The sequence below is a fragment of the Atractosteus spatula genome, chromosome 12 (genome assembly GCF_055471065.1).
Source record: "Atractosteus spatula isolate fAtrSpa1 chromosome 12, fAtrSpa1.hap1, whole genome shotgun sequence".
In the NCBI taxonomy this organism is placed as follows: Eukaryota; Metazoa; Chordata; class Actinopteri; order Semionotiformes; family Lepisosteidae; genus Atractosteus; species Atractosteus spatula.
The window spans coordinates 19045944-19062868 of record NC_142717.1 but is presented as its reverse complement, the minus strand read 5'-3'; the positions used below and the strand labels follow the sequence as shown (position 1 = coordinate 19062868).

Sequence of the window (16925 nt, the reverse complement as noted above, 5' to 3'; positions counted from 1 at the left end):
TGCTGTGATTTTTTTAGATACTGTAAAATGGAAATATGAATAAACCATTAACATCACACAGATCCCTATCAAAGCCCCGCTTGGAGTTGTGTTTCAGTGCTTTAATGTGACACACGCATTAACTCAATACACAGAAATGAAAGACTATACAATACGTGGTTCTGAATTTTGCTTTTTGTAATTATGCAAGCCATAGGTGTTAAATACAGAATTTATAATTGTATAATTAAACACATTATATTGTAGATCAGGTGGGTAGCTGCGTCAGAATGCGTAGGCTGCAAAGGAACAATAGGTTTATTCCCTGCTGAAAAGAGAAGAAAGAAAACACAACGTTTCAGCCGTGGAGCCATCTTCAGGCGTTAACATACATCTACATTATATTGTAGATGTATGTTAACGTCGTTTTTTTTATTATTTGGTGTCCAAGAGGTCGATTCACTGTGAATTTGTGGAATATACAGATTATACAGCCCATTTTCATTCCTTGTTCTCTTTCCAAACTCCCACAACCCTTTGCGTAAAGGAAACTTCCCCTCAATACCCATTCTATCACTAACTTTGTTACAAAAAACTTTCACCTGTGTTGTAGCGCCGCCAAGCCACCATAGCTAGAGCAAGCAAATAAAGGATTTTATAACTACCGTTGTACCTGGAGAAACAGAGCAAGTTGTCACCTCTAGCACAATTACAGTGGGTCGGTTTTCATATTTTCCTCGAAGATACTGTAAAAACGTTTGTGATGAAATGAGAGACCTGAGATTCCGTATAAGAGTAGATCATTAATTTTTCCCGTTATGTCTGACCATGTCTATAGAGCACACTCATATCTGCCATATCTGTAGCAGCGTCTATTCTGGTATTTACGGTTGGTGGTTTTCTTTCACGTGAACTCCGGGACACCCCCCTCCTCCGTAAAATATGTTATACTTTAAAATATTTTTGATTGCGGTATTTTGCAACGAAACACAAAAAATGCATTATTTAAAGAGCTAAAGTAATTAAGAAATGAAACTCTTTCCACGTTTTAAAACAAACCACATTTAAGTAGTCAAGGTGCATGACGTTTTTCAGCCATTTTGGGTTGTTCGTTTTGCAGAGGGCACTTATTATTTTAGACCAAGGGGGGATCGCGGGGCCCAAGACACGGATTAATCGAGCAAACATCATTTTATACATTAATTGTTGAATATGGGTCCACCAGGGAGCAAACCGCGCCGTGTATCGTTTGAAAGAATGGAGGATTTCGGCTGGTTTGTCAATTTATCTTGACATGGCTTGTTGGTGGGTGGAGGCTGACGAGTGAAAAAAAAACACGCAAGTTAGAACTATTTATACAAAAAGAAAGCGAGAGAAAAGAGAAAAAAATCGAATAGCCTTTTGTGATGTTAATCTAAGAACGAAATGAAGAGGGAGGGTATAAAGCGCGTAAAAATGGCGAAATATTAAAGTCGGTTTAATAATGTCATAATACGCGCTCGAACCTTCATCCGAAGAGCCACCGCTGACGGAGGATGTAGGAGAAACTAAGTGCAGCTTTACTGGCAGGACGCGATTCAGCCGAGCAACGTAGGTAAGATGTAGTAGTATCGTCTGTATAGCAGGCTCCTTGAAAACACAAAACGCCGTCATTATGAGCACGGCTGCTGGGCCAGTGCTAATGCCAGTGAGCTCCGATATGACTTCTCCGTTTTTTTCTGTTGCGTCTGGAGCCATCGTTTCCTGGCATCTGCGTTTCCCTGCCGCGGTCCGCTGTACCCCATATCCCTTAACAACGCGTTCATAAACCTAAGCATCTCTACAAAAAAAAACAACAGAAAACACCAGTCATGAATGAGGCTGGGAGAAGACAAACTTAAAAGTGTACTTTTTATATTTCTGTAGCGATTTGTGTCGGCATGGGTTTGATAGCATCCTTTCGGTTCGTGTCAGTTGCGTTTTGTGTAGAAGTGTACTACATCTTAATTTGATTTATTTTCTTTCGATTAGTTAAACTCGCCGTTTTTATTCGGACCCTTTTGTGAAACTGAGTGGCTGAATTTGTTTTCGTATATTTAAAGCATAACTAGCGTGATTCACATAAGTCATCAATATGATTTCTTAAAAATAATTAAGGTCACTTAGCTGTATTTAAATAATACCCCCTCCCTCCCACACCTTTTCATCAACACTGGGGAAAATGACTTAAGTTATTTAAAATCTTATCTTTTAGTAGATCTAGAGTAGAACTTCCACTTAGCTTAGACGCCTTTACTTTTAACTAGTTTCCAAGAAGGGAACTTGGCATATCATGCCCCTAGTTATAAAATATTAAGGAAAGCCACCATCAGTAAGTCGCAATGGGGGACCCAAACTCCCGGAGAAAACAAACCATGAACCGACTTCGTGCTCAGCTTAGGAAAAAAAAGGAATCTTTAGCTGACCAGTTCGATTTCAAGATGTACATCGCATTTGTGTTTAAAGAAAAGGTGAGTGTGATGTATAAAATTTACATTATCAAGTTCATATTCTTTAATGCAGGAATCTCCAGTTCCAGATGTCGATGATTGTAAATTGGTTTTCCTGTCTCTCAAATCCTGTTTTCCTGTCTTTGGGAGATACCTAACTGTACTAAATTTAACACTGAGTTTATAATGATTCAAAGAGACCCAGAAAACCTCCTGGAGTGCTATCCACCAAACTAGGATTGGATACTCCTACTTGTGTGTTATGTTTAAGTTCTTTAATATTGTGGAAGTAACATTTGAATTGCTTTTGGGCGACAGTGAGAGCTGTCTTCAGGGGTCCTGCTGAGCTACATATATATGTCAGGACATCAGATCGTGGGTACAGTGCAGTTACGATCAGCATTAGGTGTAAGGAAAGCCCTTATCCCCGAAAAGATGTGGTGGTTGGGTTTGTGTGTGAGTGAGGGTGATGAGGAGCTGTCAGGAGGAAGGTCAGGACAGCCATTTCTACAGTCAAATCAAACTGACATTGTAGTAAAGGAGGTTGGCTTTCTTGGGCAATTAAGCAAAACTTTACTTCTTTATAAGTAATCAGATGTTGGTTGATCTGAGCTTGTGTCCTTTTTGGGAGGGTCCGAGTGACTTTTTTTTTTCCTTGTTCTTACTTTCATTTCCTGTGATTGATTTCCTGGGTTGTGCTCTTTGTTGGGTATTGGGGATACCTTGAACATTAACAGGTACCTTTGTCTTTTCCTAATTCAGAAGAAGAAGTCTGCGCTTTTCGAAGTAGCTGAAGTGGTACCAGTTATGACGAATAACTATGAAGAGAATATCCTTAAAGGTGTGAGGGATTCCAGCTACTCCTTAGAAAGTTCTTTAGAACTGCTGCAGAAGGATGTGGTGCAGTTACATGCCCCTCGCTATCACTCCATGCGCAGGGTAAGTAATGTTCAGACTTGTGTAGAATCTTGTACGGATTTAATTAAGAATTCAAGTATATGTTATTTTTGGTTGTCTGTTGGATAATATTGCATAGCTCCTTATTATTTCATATGAAGGCTAGTTTGTCATTTATTCTGCACGAGTCTATATCAGAGAATATATTTTTCTTGTTAAAGTTTGAATCAGATTCTCTTATCCCTTTCATCCTCTCTAATAATCCTAAGTAGTAAGGACATCAGGTTGATGTTTAAAAAGGGTGAATGGCTTTGGTGAAAATTCTGCCCTGCAAAGAGCTCAACCTACTTGTCCACCAGCACCATGTACATCAGCAACTTGGTTTTCTCTGTCTCTCCCAGTATTGATCAGACCCAGCCTTGCTTTGCTTCTGAGATCTAACGTGACCAGGCCATAAGGTGGTAATGCTGTTGTCATAATTGTATACTGTATGTGTGGTGTCTCTCAAACCTAAATTTTGAGAGATAGTGAAACGAGAGCAGTGATTGGACAACAAGGTGGTAATGCTGCTGTCTTATTGGTTTGAGTTTGTTTGACATGCTTGTTGTTTCTTCAATTGCAGGATGTCATAGGTTGCACCCAGGAGATGGATTTCATTCTTTGGCCTCGTAATGACATTGAGAAGATAGTCTGTCTTCTGTTCTCCAGATGGAAGGGATCTGAAGATGAGCCCTTTAGGCCTGTTCAGGTGGACCTACCTATAGTCTGTACATAGAAACTGCCATTGTTTATAAAATTGCACATTTTAATTACTTTTATTCCTTGGAATAAAGGGGTAGTCCAAATTTTGAGACTAAAAGTCACTTAATATTTTAGGGTAAACTAAATCAAATGTATTACAGTACTGAAATCTTATTGATTTATGGGGTCATAGTGTTGTTTTAAAAACAATAATGCCAAGGTAATGAAAACATCTGACCACTCCAACTAAATTACACTTATGCTGAGCTGTTATTTGTTCCCTATGGAGTCTAGGCAGGCTGTTTTAATTATTTTGCTTATTTGATGTAGTAAATGAAAATGTTAAACCAGCTTTCATGTTGAAAGGACCTACTGGGACAGATATTCATTCAGGAGAATGAAGAGGTTAGGCACTCTTGGTAAAACTCCTGGCACAACTGTTCTAGTCACAGAAGAGGAAACTTTATTTAAAATACATCCAAGATTCAGTTCCTTTTTTATGCAAGAGAATTGCACCAGAGAAAATGCAGTTTCATTTGTGTGTGATGTAACAAATTCATTGTATTATAACCTTAAATCAAATATTTGGTCCATATTTTTATGCACACCATAAAGTGTGCTTAGAATCCTCATATGAACAAGATGTGTGAAAGATAAAATGCAATGAATGTCGTTTAATTAGATATAAGCAAGATGGATGTTGAAAGAATATATTCAAAACCTTTATGCTTGTAGTCAGCTTGAGTTCCCATTGCTGGTATCTTGCGTAAAGAGAGTATTCAGTATTCTAAAAAAAAAATTCCTTTGAGTTTCTAATTTTTATTTTTTCATATATGAAGAGACTATTACTCTTTGTGTATGTAAAGAATGGTTAATGGTCTGCTGTGATGTAGACTAGGTAAACACCATGCTCTCTTTAAAACAAAATGTTGGTGTCAAAAATAATTATTATAGCATAAGGAACATATGGCCCTCAGGACCAAGTTTGGTGGAGTTTCTAATATACCTTACCTCATTAGGATCAGAGCGCAGGCAGAGTACTGAAGATGCCGGAATAGGTATACCAGTGTCTTACCATTTAAATGTGAGCACAGTGTTACAATATATATCATTTTAAAATAACAAAAAAAAAAAAACTGAAAGTGTGAAATGTAGATGGCATATTGCCTAAGTTAAATTCACAAATACATTCATTGTTGTTCTTGAATAAAAAGTGGTTTAGCTCTTTTATTGTGATGACTCTTTCTATTCCTGGTGGATAAATGGTCAGGGTATATATGTGATGGACTGCTGTAATTAAATCCAAAGTTTGTCCTTTCCTGTTGCATTGCCTATCTTTAACTTTTTTTGTGAATTCACAGCAGATATTATGTGAGGAAGCAGAAGTCAAACTCATTGTGCAGCTTGTGCACATTGAATGAGGCCTGGTGTTGAAAGCTATTGTATGAAGGCTATAGGCCAGGTAGGGGAGAGTTAAGTCAGGCCAATGGAAGAAATAAGTGACTTTGTTTATTTCAGGCCAAGTTTGAGTTTCATCATGGAGACTACGAGAAGCAGTTCCTGCATGCACTGAGCCGAAAGGACAAGGCTGGAATGGTCATGAATAACCCCAGTCAGTCTGTGTTCCTCTTTATGGACAGACAACACTTACAGGTAACCTCATGCTGGGAGGCTGTATTTTCACTCGGGGGCTTTTAAGGTCTAGTTCATTTGGCTGTTGATTGGTTCATGTAGGTTGATATTTGGGTTTATTTGGGGTTGTACGTTCACCCTCCAACAGCCATGTAATCGCAATAGGAGAGATCAGTTGACCATTGAAAAAGTGATCTTTCTTTGTAGATTTGTAGAAAGAAGATTTGCCCCTTCATTCCTTTTATGAGTTAATACAATCCTGCTACTCCCACTTATTGTACATGCCATGCAAATTAATATAAAAATACCAATGTGATTTATTACTGAGACAGCACTCACAACAAGCACGAATACAAAACAATTTAATGAGTACTTGCAAGAAGTGCAAAACAGTTAAGTAGTGCACAAATTACACAAAAGAGGTGTTGACCTAATAGATTTGGGCAATGAGTTCCATAGACATGGCGCTACACACAAGAAGTCTATCTCCCACTATAAGGAGTTTAGTCTTTTGCAGAATAAGAAAGTCTGAATCTGTAGTTTCAGGGTTAAGAGCTGGGACATACCTGTGTAAGTCTAGTATGAAAGCAAGGGCTTCCACAGAGGTGTCAGTTTGGCAAACAATATCACAATATGCTTAGCGTGTGTAAAAATGCTGGACAAGCCCAGTTACCTATAATTATGAGTTAGCACGGCTGCTAGAGGAGTGATTTAGTGACTCTGAAAGAGGGGTGATTGTTGAGGTGCATTTGTCTGGACCTTCAGTGACCTGTGCTGTACAGTGAGGCTGTGCATAATAACTCCCATGTGTCACCCAGGTAGGTGCTACACTTCGGTGTAGGTGAAGTATGTATCCCTTGTACTTATGAAACACTTTGGATTTGAAAATAACACAAAATGTAAGAAATTATTATTAATTACACTTTTACTTGGCAGTCTTTTTTTCATAGGTTTATATAGGGCAGTGTTTCCTTATGCTGGTCATGGAGTACAGCATCCATATTCAGACAACATCCTCAAAAAATTCCTCCTTTAACACAACATTCTTAAATTAATTAAAATATACAGTTTTGTGCAAAAAGTTTAGGCACTCTTGGTAAAATTGTATGTGAACCTCTAAGTACAAAGATGTTGAGGCAACCTTGTTTTGCATGGTACAAACTTAAACATGACATATTTCCACATATTTTAATGCTTAATTAGTATTAACAGTTTTTTAGATATTCAAAATATTAAAAAAGTGAATATGACGTATGCAAAAGTATGGGCACCCTGTCAGTCAGTATTTTGTAACACCTCCTTTGGCAGAAATCACAGCTTCCAAACATTTCCTCTAGCCTGCTAAATCTTTCTATTCTTGCTTTTGGAATTTATTCCCACTCTTCCTTGCAGAACCCTTCTAGCTCAGAAATATTCTTAGGTCTTCTTGCACGCACTGTATGTGCCCTCCCCCCCCCCCCCCCCCCAAGATTTTCAATAATATTCAAGTCTATGGACTATGAAGGCCATTCAAGAACCTTAATCTTTTGTTCTTGTAAGTAATTTATGGTTGAGTTTGAGGTATGTTTTGAAGGCTGTCTTGCGGAAATATTCAACCTCTGTTCTTCAATTTCTTTTAGGATTTGTTGATATTTAGTCAAATTAATTTGTTGACAGATGTTCATTTCTGTGATTTTGGGCAAAAATTTTTCTTTCATCAGTCCATAGCACTGTGTTCCATAAAGTTTTCGGTTTATTAAGGTTTTGTTTTGCATACTTTAGGTGTTGACGTTTGAGATAAGGTTGTAGTCCTTCTGACAGCTCTCCCATGTAACTCTGTACTGTAGACATGTGAACAACTACTCATGTTGGATAAACTTCTGTAGATCCTTTGCAGTGATCTATGGGTTCTGCTTTGCAGATCTAACCTGTTTGTGAGCAGTTCTATCAGAGATGTTTCGTAGATTTTTCTGGGTCCAGATATTGCCCTGACTTGAACCGTAACCTTTAACAATTTTAGTGATGATTCTAACAGTTGAAGCTGGAAGTGTTTAGAGACTTTTTTTATAGCCACTTATAACTTTTTGGGAAAAAAATACAAAGTAGTAATGAATCAACTGGAAGGTTGCCCAAACTTTTGCACATGCAACATTCACTTTCATGTTTTAAATCTGTTAAAATCAGCAAATATATAGTATTTCTGCATTATAATTTGCAGACAAATGTACCATGTAGAGATTTGTCAACTACTTTTAACTTAGAGATTCACTGAATATACAATATATCCAGGGGTCCCTAAACTTTAGCACACAACTGTAAAACAAAGTAACTGTTTACATATGTGTTCATCCCCCCTCCCCATCGTGAGTTGGTGTTTGTCACTTTTGTGACGTCAGTGTAGGGGCATTTGACAGAAATTCGTTTTCTTTGCTAAGTCTCGACCAGCTTTGCACATCTGGAAGCTACATTTTTTGCCCATTGTTTGTTGCAAAACTGCTCAAGCACTCTCAAGTTGGATGGGGACTATTGGTTAACAGGAATTTTCAACTCCGACCACAGAGTCTCGATTGGATAATCACAGTTGTACTTTTTAGGGATAATCAAAATGTATTTAAAGTATGTTTCTTTTTGTTAGTAATATTCAAAAACTATTTGTGAATCTAATCCATACCAATGAAACAACTAATCCAGTGTTGTAAAGTACACTAAATTGGCCTTTCAGTAAGTTAAATCTGTTCTTTTGAGCTGAAGGTTGTAATCTTTGCATATATTGGTTTAAAAATAGAGGATGATAATTTTTGAACTCATAAATTGATTAATTGGTTAATAATCACTATCATAAGGCAGACTACAGGTTTTGGCTTTATGGTCTTAATTGCAGTTTTCTTATCATTCTCCTTAGTAATTCTGAGTAGAAGAGGTTCCTAGCAGCATTCTACTCTAATTACCCTGATGTCCTGATGAATTTGAAGATCCTCATCCATCTTTTCCTCTATAGTGAGCTAATTCATTTTTTCCTCTTTCCTGGTCGAGCAGACTCCAAGAAAACAGGCCACAGTTTTCAAGTTGTGCAGCATCTGCCTTTACCTGCCACAGGACCAGCTGACCTGCTGGGGGGTTGGAGGCATTGAGGACAACCTCCATCCCTACATGCCAGACTAGGGTCATCGCCTAGCCATACAGGGAAGATCCTAGAAACCACAACAGCAAGCTCGCCTCCTCACCTCCACAGAGATTCCTTTTTAATGACAAGTGAACTCGTGCTTGGAACACTCCTTTTGTTAACCATTTTTTCATGCATCCCTGGAGCTTCTTCTCTCATTCACTCATAATTTTATTTCCTACCAAACTTACTGTATATTTTTTTTCCTTCTTTTTATGTGAACCTGCACGAACATTGGTTTGTTTGAACGGTTGTTCCCTTGGAGCAGCATTGTCCCGGAAACCGGTGATGGAAAGAACTCTATACACAAAACAGGAACAAATGACTAAAGTCTTAATGACGGTCCTCTCATTTTGTACTGGTTGTGTGTCCCTGTCATGAACGATAGTCTACTCGTTTGTATTTTTCACAGGATCAGTGCTACCAGAGATTTTTTGTTGCAGTTAGGTAATCTGGGATGAGTGAGGGCAAGTGAGCGGAAGTTTGATTTCTCAATCTGTTATAAATCCTAAAAAAGCAGAGAAATAAGGTGAGGAGCCTCGTCAAAGATCATTACATGTAGGCATTGCCTTTCTGTTTATTTTTTTTCTGCTGACAAGTGTTGAGTTTTGCTGGCTCTTTTATTTTTGGATCTCTTTCTCTGAATTGGCTATGATGTATTTTAAAACATATTACTTAGTGAAAATTTACACACATTTAAGCCAGGCAGACCCTAAATAAAAACAGAAGCATGGACAGCTTGTAGGATGAGGGTACAATAATGATGTGATGCAAAATGGCAGAAAAAAGCTTAAGATGTAATGTTTTTCAAATGCATACAGTCACATAAGTTGTAACCATACAAGCAAGTCATGCACTATACTCTGGCTACTGAAAACCATGTTTTGGGAATTATTTGGGGAAAACTTAAAGTGGGGGGAAGCTCATGTACCAAGGAGTTATAAGCTGTGGAGAAAAACTTAATGGAAGTGTTTAGATTTAAGACTTTTTTTTCTTTTGACAGGCAAAAAACTCTTGAAAAGTAGGAAATTCTTGCATTGCTTTAATGGGATGGGTTTAATTGTAAGCTGGCTTTACTGGGTATAAAGGCACAAATCGGCAAATTTATATTTGCCATCTGTTAAATCAGCAAACTGAAATAAAGGGTGAAAATAGAATTGTTTGGTCTGTAAATTTATTGTATGCTTGTCTTTTCCTCGAGAGGTACAAATGTATCTCTCAAAATTGTATACGTCCGATAAGAAGCCTTACTACAATTTCATATCAGGTGGGTATTATATATATACACTTCTCTTAGGAAAGTGGCAGTGTTGGCTTGCCAGATTTATTCAGAAAGCTTGAATAGCAAATAAAATGCTCCTCATTTAATGTGTTTGTCAACAAACACATGAAATCAGAACTTGGTAAACGTCAAGAAAGCGGGAAATTCTATGATCCATTCTCTTAACCCCTGTACTTAGATTTGTGGGACAGAAAGCAGAAATAGCCGTGTATAACTTAAATTACTAAAAATGAACAAAAGCTCATTTAAAGCTATAATATCAAAGATTTTGACCAAGAAGCTACATCATGCTGCCTGCACATTAAACCTACAGTAAACATAAATATCTACAGGTATAACCAGTGTATCTTCCATTTTTTTTACAACAGTACTGTAAATGTTTCAGATCCTGTATTCTGCTAGGTGCTTTAAGATCTTTTGATCATGAGCCAAAGTATAGAAGATAACTTGCTGGGGAGCAGGTACAAGTAAACTGAATGGAACTAATCCCGAGTTGGCAAGAATGTTGATATTTGATATTGCGTGTATTTTCAGCAGTGTTGCCAACTTTTAGTCTGATTTTTTTTTATCTCGGAAGCTAAGCTAGGGTGTCAGTATTGGTCATGATACATGTAAGTAAAATAAGGTTGCTGGTGTAGGTAGACCAGTAGGTACTATTCTACCTAGATTGAATTTCCCAAACAATATCACAGTAGTGTGGTGGTGAACTGGGACAACCTATAGGAGGATCCATTTTTCAGATGAAATGTTAAACTGGGTTACCTTCTCCTTAGCCATGAAAAATCCCATGTTCTTAAGAAGGTGGTGTGACTGTTCAAACCCAGGTTGGAGTTTAATCTGTTTTACATAAAGATTTCTTTAATTCAATTAATGAAGCTATTTCTCACTTCTCATTAATAACTTCCAAACATCTTGTAGATGGATGCTGCCTTTAAGTGATGGAGTGGACCACCCTGTATATAAAGCATTTTGGGATCCTTAGGATAGAAAGTGCTATAAAAATCCAACTTAAAGTTTTTACAAACTCTTTAAAGTAATTTCCCACTTATTTTAAATGGAGCCATGTCTTGGAATACTTTCATCTTACTTTAAACATCAAAATACAGATAGTCTTAGACTGCGTATTTTCACCTGCAAAGGTAAACGTTGCACCTTCTTAGTTGCATCTGTAATTTTGCTGTACTCATAGAAATCTCATGCAGATGGATAATTGTAGGGAAGTGTGGATTTTTCCATCACATTTCAGTATAGAATGCATGTACAGCTACCACTGTGACTGACAAATTCTATGATACACATATTAGAATACGTGGGAAGGTCTAGTTTTTGACCAACTCTTTATTCAGTGAATTAGAGACAACTAGTGTAACCTTGGCTTGCAGTGCAACAATGAGTATTAGTCTATCCAAAAGCACTTGTGATTTTCCAGTATGTCAGATCAGAGGTGCACCTAAGTCCTACCAATTCACTGCAGTTTAAGTGCAATAAGCCAGATAGAGCTCTACTGCACATTGATGAAAACATGATCGTATTTTCTATTAGTCTGAAGTGCTAGTTTTTGTTTTATAATCCAGGTTGATTAACAAGTGGATATTGCATGGCACAAAGATTGTAAAGAAAACATACCTTGTGAACATCTTTGTTCATGCAATATGAATTGTAGATCATGGCACAAACATTTTTAAAAGTTTATTATTCCATGACCTTTACTAAAGATTCACTTAGTTCTTCAGAAGGGGTTCATACAAGGGGCCTCCAGAGTGATGCAATCAGTAAAGATGCTTGTCTGGGTGAAGGATGAGCTGTACGATTTTTGGTTACAGCCTGACTGTAACCAAAGCTGTCTGTGATCAGGATTCCACAAGAACCAGAGCACAATTAACCTAGTGCCTCCCTGAGGTTGTCGGGGCACTCTCGTCTCTCGGTGACTCCTGAGACCCCACAAGAGTTTGCAGGTACGCTATACTACTGATGAGGGACTTCTGGAATGGAGCTCTTAAAACACAAATGGGTCGACACAGTATGCCTAAGCTCCTGTATGAGATTCGTTACTGTGAACTGAGTCCTGAAAAACAATTGGTCATGCCAAAGTGGGTGGGTTTAACAAAACAATAATTTGTAATTATTAAAAGAGAGAACACACAAGTAACTTTTATTGCTGTTCCATTCAAACACCTTGAGTATTTAAAAGTATATGAGCAAATGCTTCTAAAAGACACCTATTATACAAGATGCAAAGACCAATAACTTACATTAGAAGTGTGAAGATAAAAGCGTAGTTGCCACCAACACTTTGATCACCAGTGGCATTTGTGCCAGGTAATAGATACAGTTTTTCTTAGATTTTCTCCACCATTCAGAAGTGTACAGTCTTCTGGTCTTGTTCAGCCACCAAGATGCTTGGTGTGTCTTCCCTGAGCAATGAGCTTTCCTGTTTCTTTGTTTGTGATATCTACAGTTGCAAATGCCAAGGTCCGGCCTTGCTTCAAAACCTGGGCAGTGATAAGGACATCCTCTCCCAATTTTGCAGTGTTCATATACCTGATCATTAAAGCAAAAAAGTGTTATTAATTGCTATGCTAAAGATGAAACATAATTGCCACAATCTACGCTGTTATCCTGTAGCTGATAAATATGGGCATTCTAGAAGGATTTTCCAAATACGGTAATATTGTACAGTTAGTTTTTTCTGAGCAGGAACCCAGCCACAATATCTGTAGTATGTATGCTGATTAATGGTTCCATTTAGTTCATGCTATGAGCCTCACCAACCCCACAAACCTCACTCTTTCTGTCCTCAGATTTTAATACGGCTGTGGGATAACAGTAAAACAATCTATTATTTCTATGAGTGTGATGTACAGTCACATAAAAAAGAAAGTACACCCTCTTTCAATTCAATGGTTTTACATATCAGGGCATACATAACAATCATCTGGTCCTCACCAACTTCTATAACTAGACAAATCCAACCTCAGATAACAGGCAACACATAACAGATTTCACTATATCATTATTTATTCAAAACAAAAAGTAAGCCAAAATGCAGAAACCATGTGGGAAAAAATAAGGACACCCTTACTGCTTCCATAGGAATTATGAAGGTAATTAGCAGCCAGGTGCTGCTAATCAAATGCACTTGATTAGTTGATCATCAGGAAGTGTGACCGCCTCTATAAAAGCAGAACTTTTGGCAGGTTGATGGTCTGGAGTACTCAGGTGTGTGTTAACACCATGCCAAGGAGAAACATCAGCAATGAACTCAGAGAAGCAATTGTTGCTGCTCATCAATCTGGGAAGGGTTATAAGGCCATTTCCAAACAATCTGAAATCTATCCTTCTACAGTGAGAAGGATTACTTACAAATGGAGAACATTCAAGACAGTTGCCAATCTTCCCAGGAGTGGGCGTCCCAGCAAATTCACCCAAAGGTCAGATGGTATAATGCTCAGAGAAATCACAAAGAACCCAAGAGCTACATCTAGGGATCTACAGACCTTTGTTAACAAGCTAAAAGTTAAAGTTCATGACAATAGTATCAGAAAAAGACTGAACAAGTATGACTTTCATGGAATGGTAGCCAGGAGAAAGCCCCTTCTCTCCAAAAAGAACATGATAGCACAGCTTAGGTTTGCACAGTTGCATCTGAACAAACCACAAGATTTCTGGAACAATGTCCTTTGGCCAGATGAGACCAAAGTGGAGATGTTTGGTCATTATGCACAATGCCATGTTTTGCGAAAACCAAACAGTATATCACCACAAACTCCTCATAAGAACTGTCAAGCATGGTGGTGGAGGGATAATAATTTGGGCTTGTTTTGCAGCCACAGGACCTGGGCACCTTGCAGTCATCGAGTCAACCATGAACTCCTCTTTATACCAAAGTATTCTAGAGTAAAATATGAGGCCATCTGTCCGACAGCTAAAACTTGGCCAAAATTGGGTCATGCAACAGGACAATGTTCCCAAACACACAAGCAAATCTACAACTGAATGGCTGAAAAAGAAAAGAATCAAGGTGTTGGAATGGCCAAGTCAAAGTCCAGACCTTAACCCCACTGAGTTGCTGTTGCGGGACCTTAAGAGAGCTGTGCATAAATGAATGCCCTCAAACATCAATGAACTGAAGCAATGTTGTAAAGAAGAGTGGGCCAAAAATCCTCCAAAACCATGTGAGAGACTGATACAGAAAATGATTACTTCAAGTTATTACTGCTAAAGGTGGTTCTACAAGCTACTGAATCATGGGGTGTACTTAGTTTTTCACATATGGCATCTGCATGTTGTTGTTTTTTTTGTTAAATAATGACATAGTGGAATCTGTTATGTGTTGTTTATCACCTGAGGTTAGATTTACCTAATTTTAGGACCTGGTAAGGACCAGATGATTTTTTGTTATGTCCTGATGTATAAAACCATAGAATTGGAAGAGGGTGTACTTTCTTTTTCACATGACCTTAGCTGTTTTCCAGTGCTTTCACATTGGCTTTTGAGGTAAAAGTCACTAGGACTAAAAATCTGCTTTTGTACCTGGCCAATATAGCTGAATGGATGCCAAAAGGAAGGCAAGAGAGAGAGAATTTTCACACAATGGGTAACTTTACTATTGACCGTAGTGCTTTTGGGTCTGAACATTTCCACTCTACAGCAAGTTTGATGGGGTTCAAAACTTTTTTTAAAATACCATAAATGTAAAGGAGATGCCTGAACCATATTCATTCAATGAGAATGATTTCCAGTATAACGGGTAGTGGCTATGACATTATAAATAAATAGAACATAATTATAAGCTTATTGATATCCATTCAATTGCAGTCTAATGGTTACTTTGAGAGTTTAGAGGTAACAGGTCTCTTCTACAGTTTTTAAGGAATTGTAATGATATTTTAAAGGACTGAACACTAAGGAGGCAGAGAGCTGCGAGGTCAACGGTGCTGTTTAAACATTTTTAATGAATGCGTCTGTTTCAGTTGTAGAAGTAAACACAAGGAGTAACAGACTCACGTGATGTTCATGTCTACGCTGACGCCGGGCTCCGCTCTCTCGGTATAGAGCAGGGCCGTAGTGGAAACTATATCCACCAAAGTGGCAGTCAGCCCCCCGTGCAGAGTGCCCCCGCGGTTCGTGTGCTCCTCTTCCACTTTCATCTCACACACCACTTTCCCCGGGCTGGCAGACACGAGGTGCATCTGTACCAACAACACAACATCACACACCAGACCGGAGCGATTAGGGCAAACTAGTAGAAAGATTTTCTGGTGCTTGTACGTGCCTTTTTTAGAAATAGCAAAAATGCTAAAAAATTTGGAAGAAACAATCTGGTAAGTTTTTAACGGTATTTTTCATTAGATTCTGGAATTTTCATTTTTTAATAAGTTAACCTTATTTCTATGCGCATTAAAATCGTGCTCCTTGACGGAGCGGAAAAACCTGGTTGTTTACATTCAAGTTTTTTAGGCGTGTATACATTATTAAAGTTGACAACTTTTGTAATGTTTGTGGGCAAAATGAAAACCAAAACGGAACTCTTCCTCCATCTAGTGTCTATTTGATGACTCCCTAACCACTAACATGATTTTGTGTTATAGTACTAAAAAGATACCTAAACAAATCTAGTAAATACCAGATGACGGTGTCTGAAAATACCTGTAAATATTTAGGCTTGTCCCGCAAACTGCAACTAAAACGCACCATAATGAGAGGACACTGACATTAAAATCCTGAATGGCAGCATTTGTAGTTACCAGGACAAGCGAGCTGCAAACGCCTTAGAATTCCACTTACCTTCCTTAAAACTCGATCAAATCCCGGACCATCAATCATAGCTCTCATTAACTGTTTTAAAGAATTTAATGACGAAGGACCCATCACTCAATGTCAAACACTCAGAATAAGCGCCCTTTCTCAGTAGCGTGATGCTTGTAGTAGCGTGAAGCTGGCTACATTAAGTGACGCTGGCTTGGCAGCACCTTTTCAAAATAAAAGTACCCTAAAACCTGCCTCATAAAAAATAATCCTGGACAAGTTGAAGTCACATTTATAGCACAACAACAATTTGTACATCCTCAGAACTAGATGGAATGTGATAAATAGACCCACAGGTAATAGGAAATTGCCGTTGTTTTTCAATAATTTATTTGCTTTCTTGCAATCGTATTGGTGTTTTTATATCACTTCCTCCTTGCAAATTGACAGAGCTGTGCACTGCTAGACAGCACAAAGTCTCATTGCTGACAAAAAAAAATTGTGCCTCTCCAAAAGTAGTTCAAATCTATTCTACAGACCCACAGCTAATACAAAATCACCATGATTTACTCAGATAAGTGTCTCTGTCAAAACTGCTGGGGTTTATAGAGCACCTCCCATTCCCAGACTGGGACCGTGCAGTGATGGGCAGGGAGAGGTCTCACTCCCCTCCCGACCAAACAAACATTTGTGCCTCTTCAAAAATACCTCAAATCTACTCTGCAGACCCTCAGCTAATAGAAAATCACCATTGTTTTCTTAGATAAGTGTCTTTGCTAAAGTTGCTGGGGTTTATAAGACCATTTGCTGTTCCCAGACTGGGACCATGCAGTAATGGATAGGGAGTGGTCTCACTCCCCTCCCGACCAAACAAACATTTGTGCCTCTTCAAAAATACCTCAGATCTATTCTACAGACCCGCAGCTAATAGAAATCACCTTGATTTTGTCACATAAGTGTCTCTGTCAAAACTGCTGGGGTTGATAAGACCACCTGCTGTTCCCAGACTGGGACCATGCAGTGATGGACAGGGAGT

The 16925-nt window shown here is 38.3% G+C and overlaps 2 protein-coding genes across 2 annotated transcripts; one reads left to right on the top strand and one right to left on the bottom strand.

Moving 5' to 3' along the window:
- Positions 1-966: 966 nt before the first annotated feature.
- On the top strand, positions 967-10016 carry c12h6orf62 (chromosome 12 C6orf62 homolog). Its single transcript, XM_088928522.1, has 5 exons — positions 967-2468; positions 3210-3386; positions 3967-4092; positions 5604-5738; positions 8733-10016. The coding sequence occupies exons 1-5, from the start codon at positions 2340-2342 to the stop codon at positions 8856-8858; spliced, it is 693 nt and encodes a 230-aa protein (XP_088784648.1). The 5' UTR covers positions 967-2339; the 3' UTR covers positions 8859-10016.
- Positions 9412-16107, bottom strand: acot13 (acyl-CoA thioesterase 13). Its single transcript, XM_088928523.1, has 3 exons — positions 15929-16107; positions 15149-15333; positions 9412-12682 (listed from the first exon to the last, which is right to left on the bottom strand). Exons 1-3 carry the CDS (start codon positions 16010-16012, stop codon positions 12526-12528), a joined length of 426 nt encoding a protein of 141 aa, XP_088784649.1. The 5' UTR covers positions 16013-16107; the 3' UTR covers positions 9412-12525.
- Between the last annotated feature and the right edge of the window lie 818 nt (positions 16108-16925).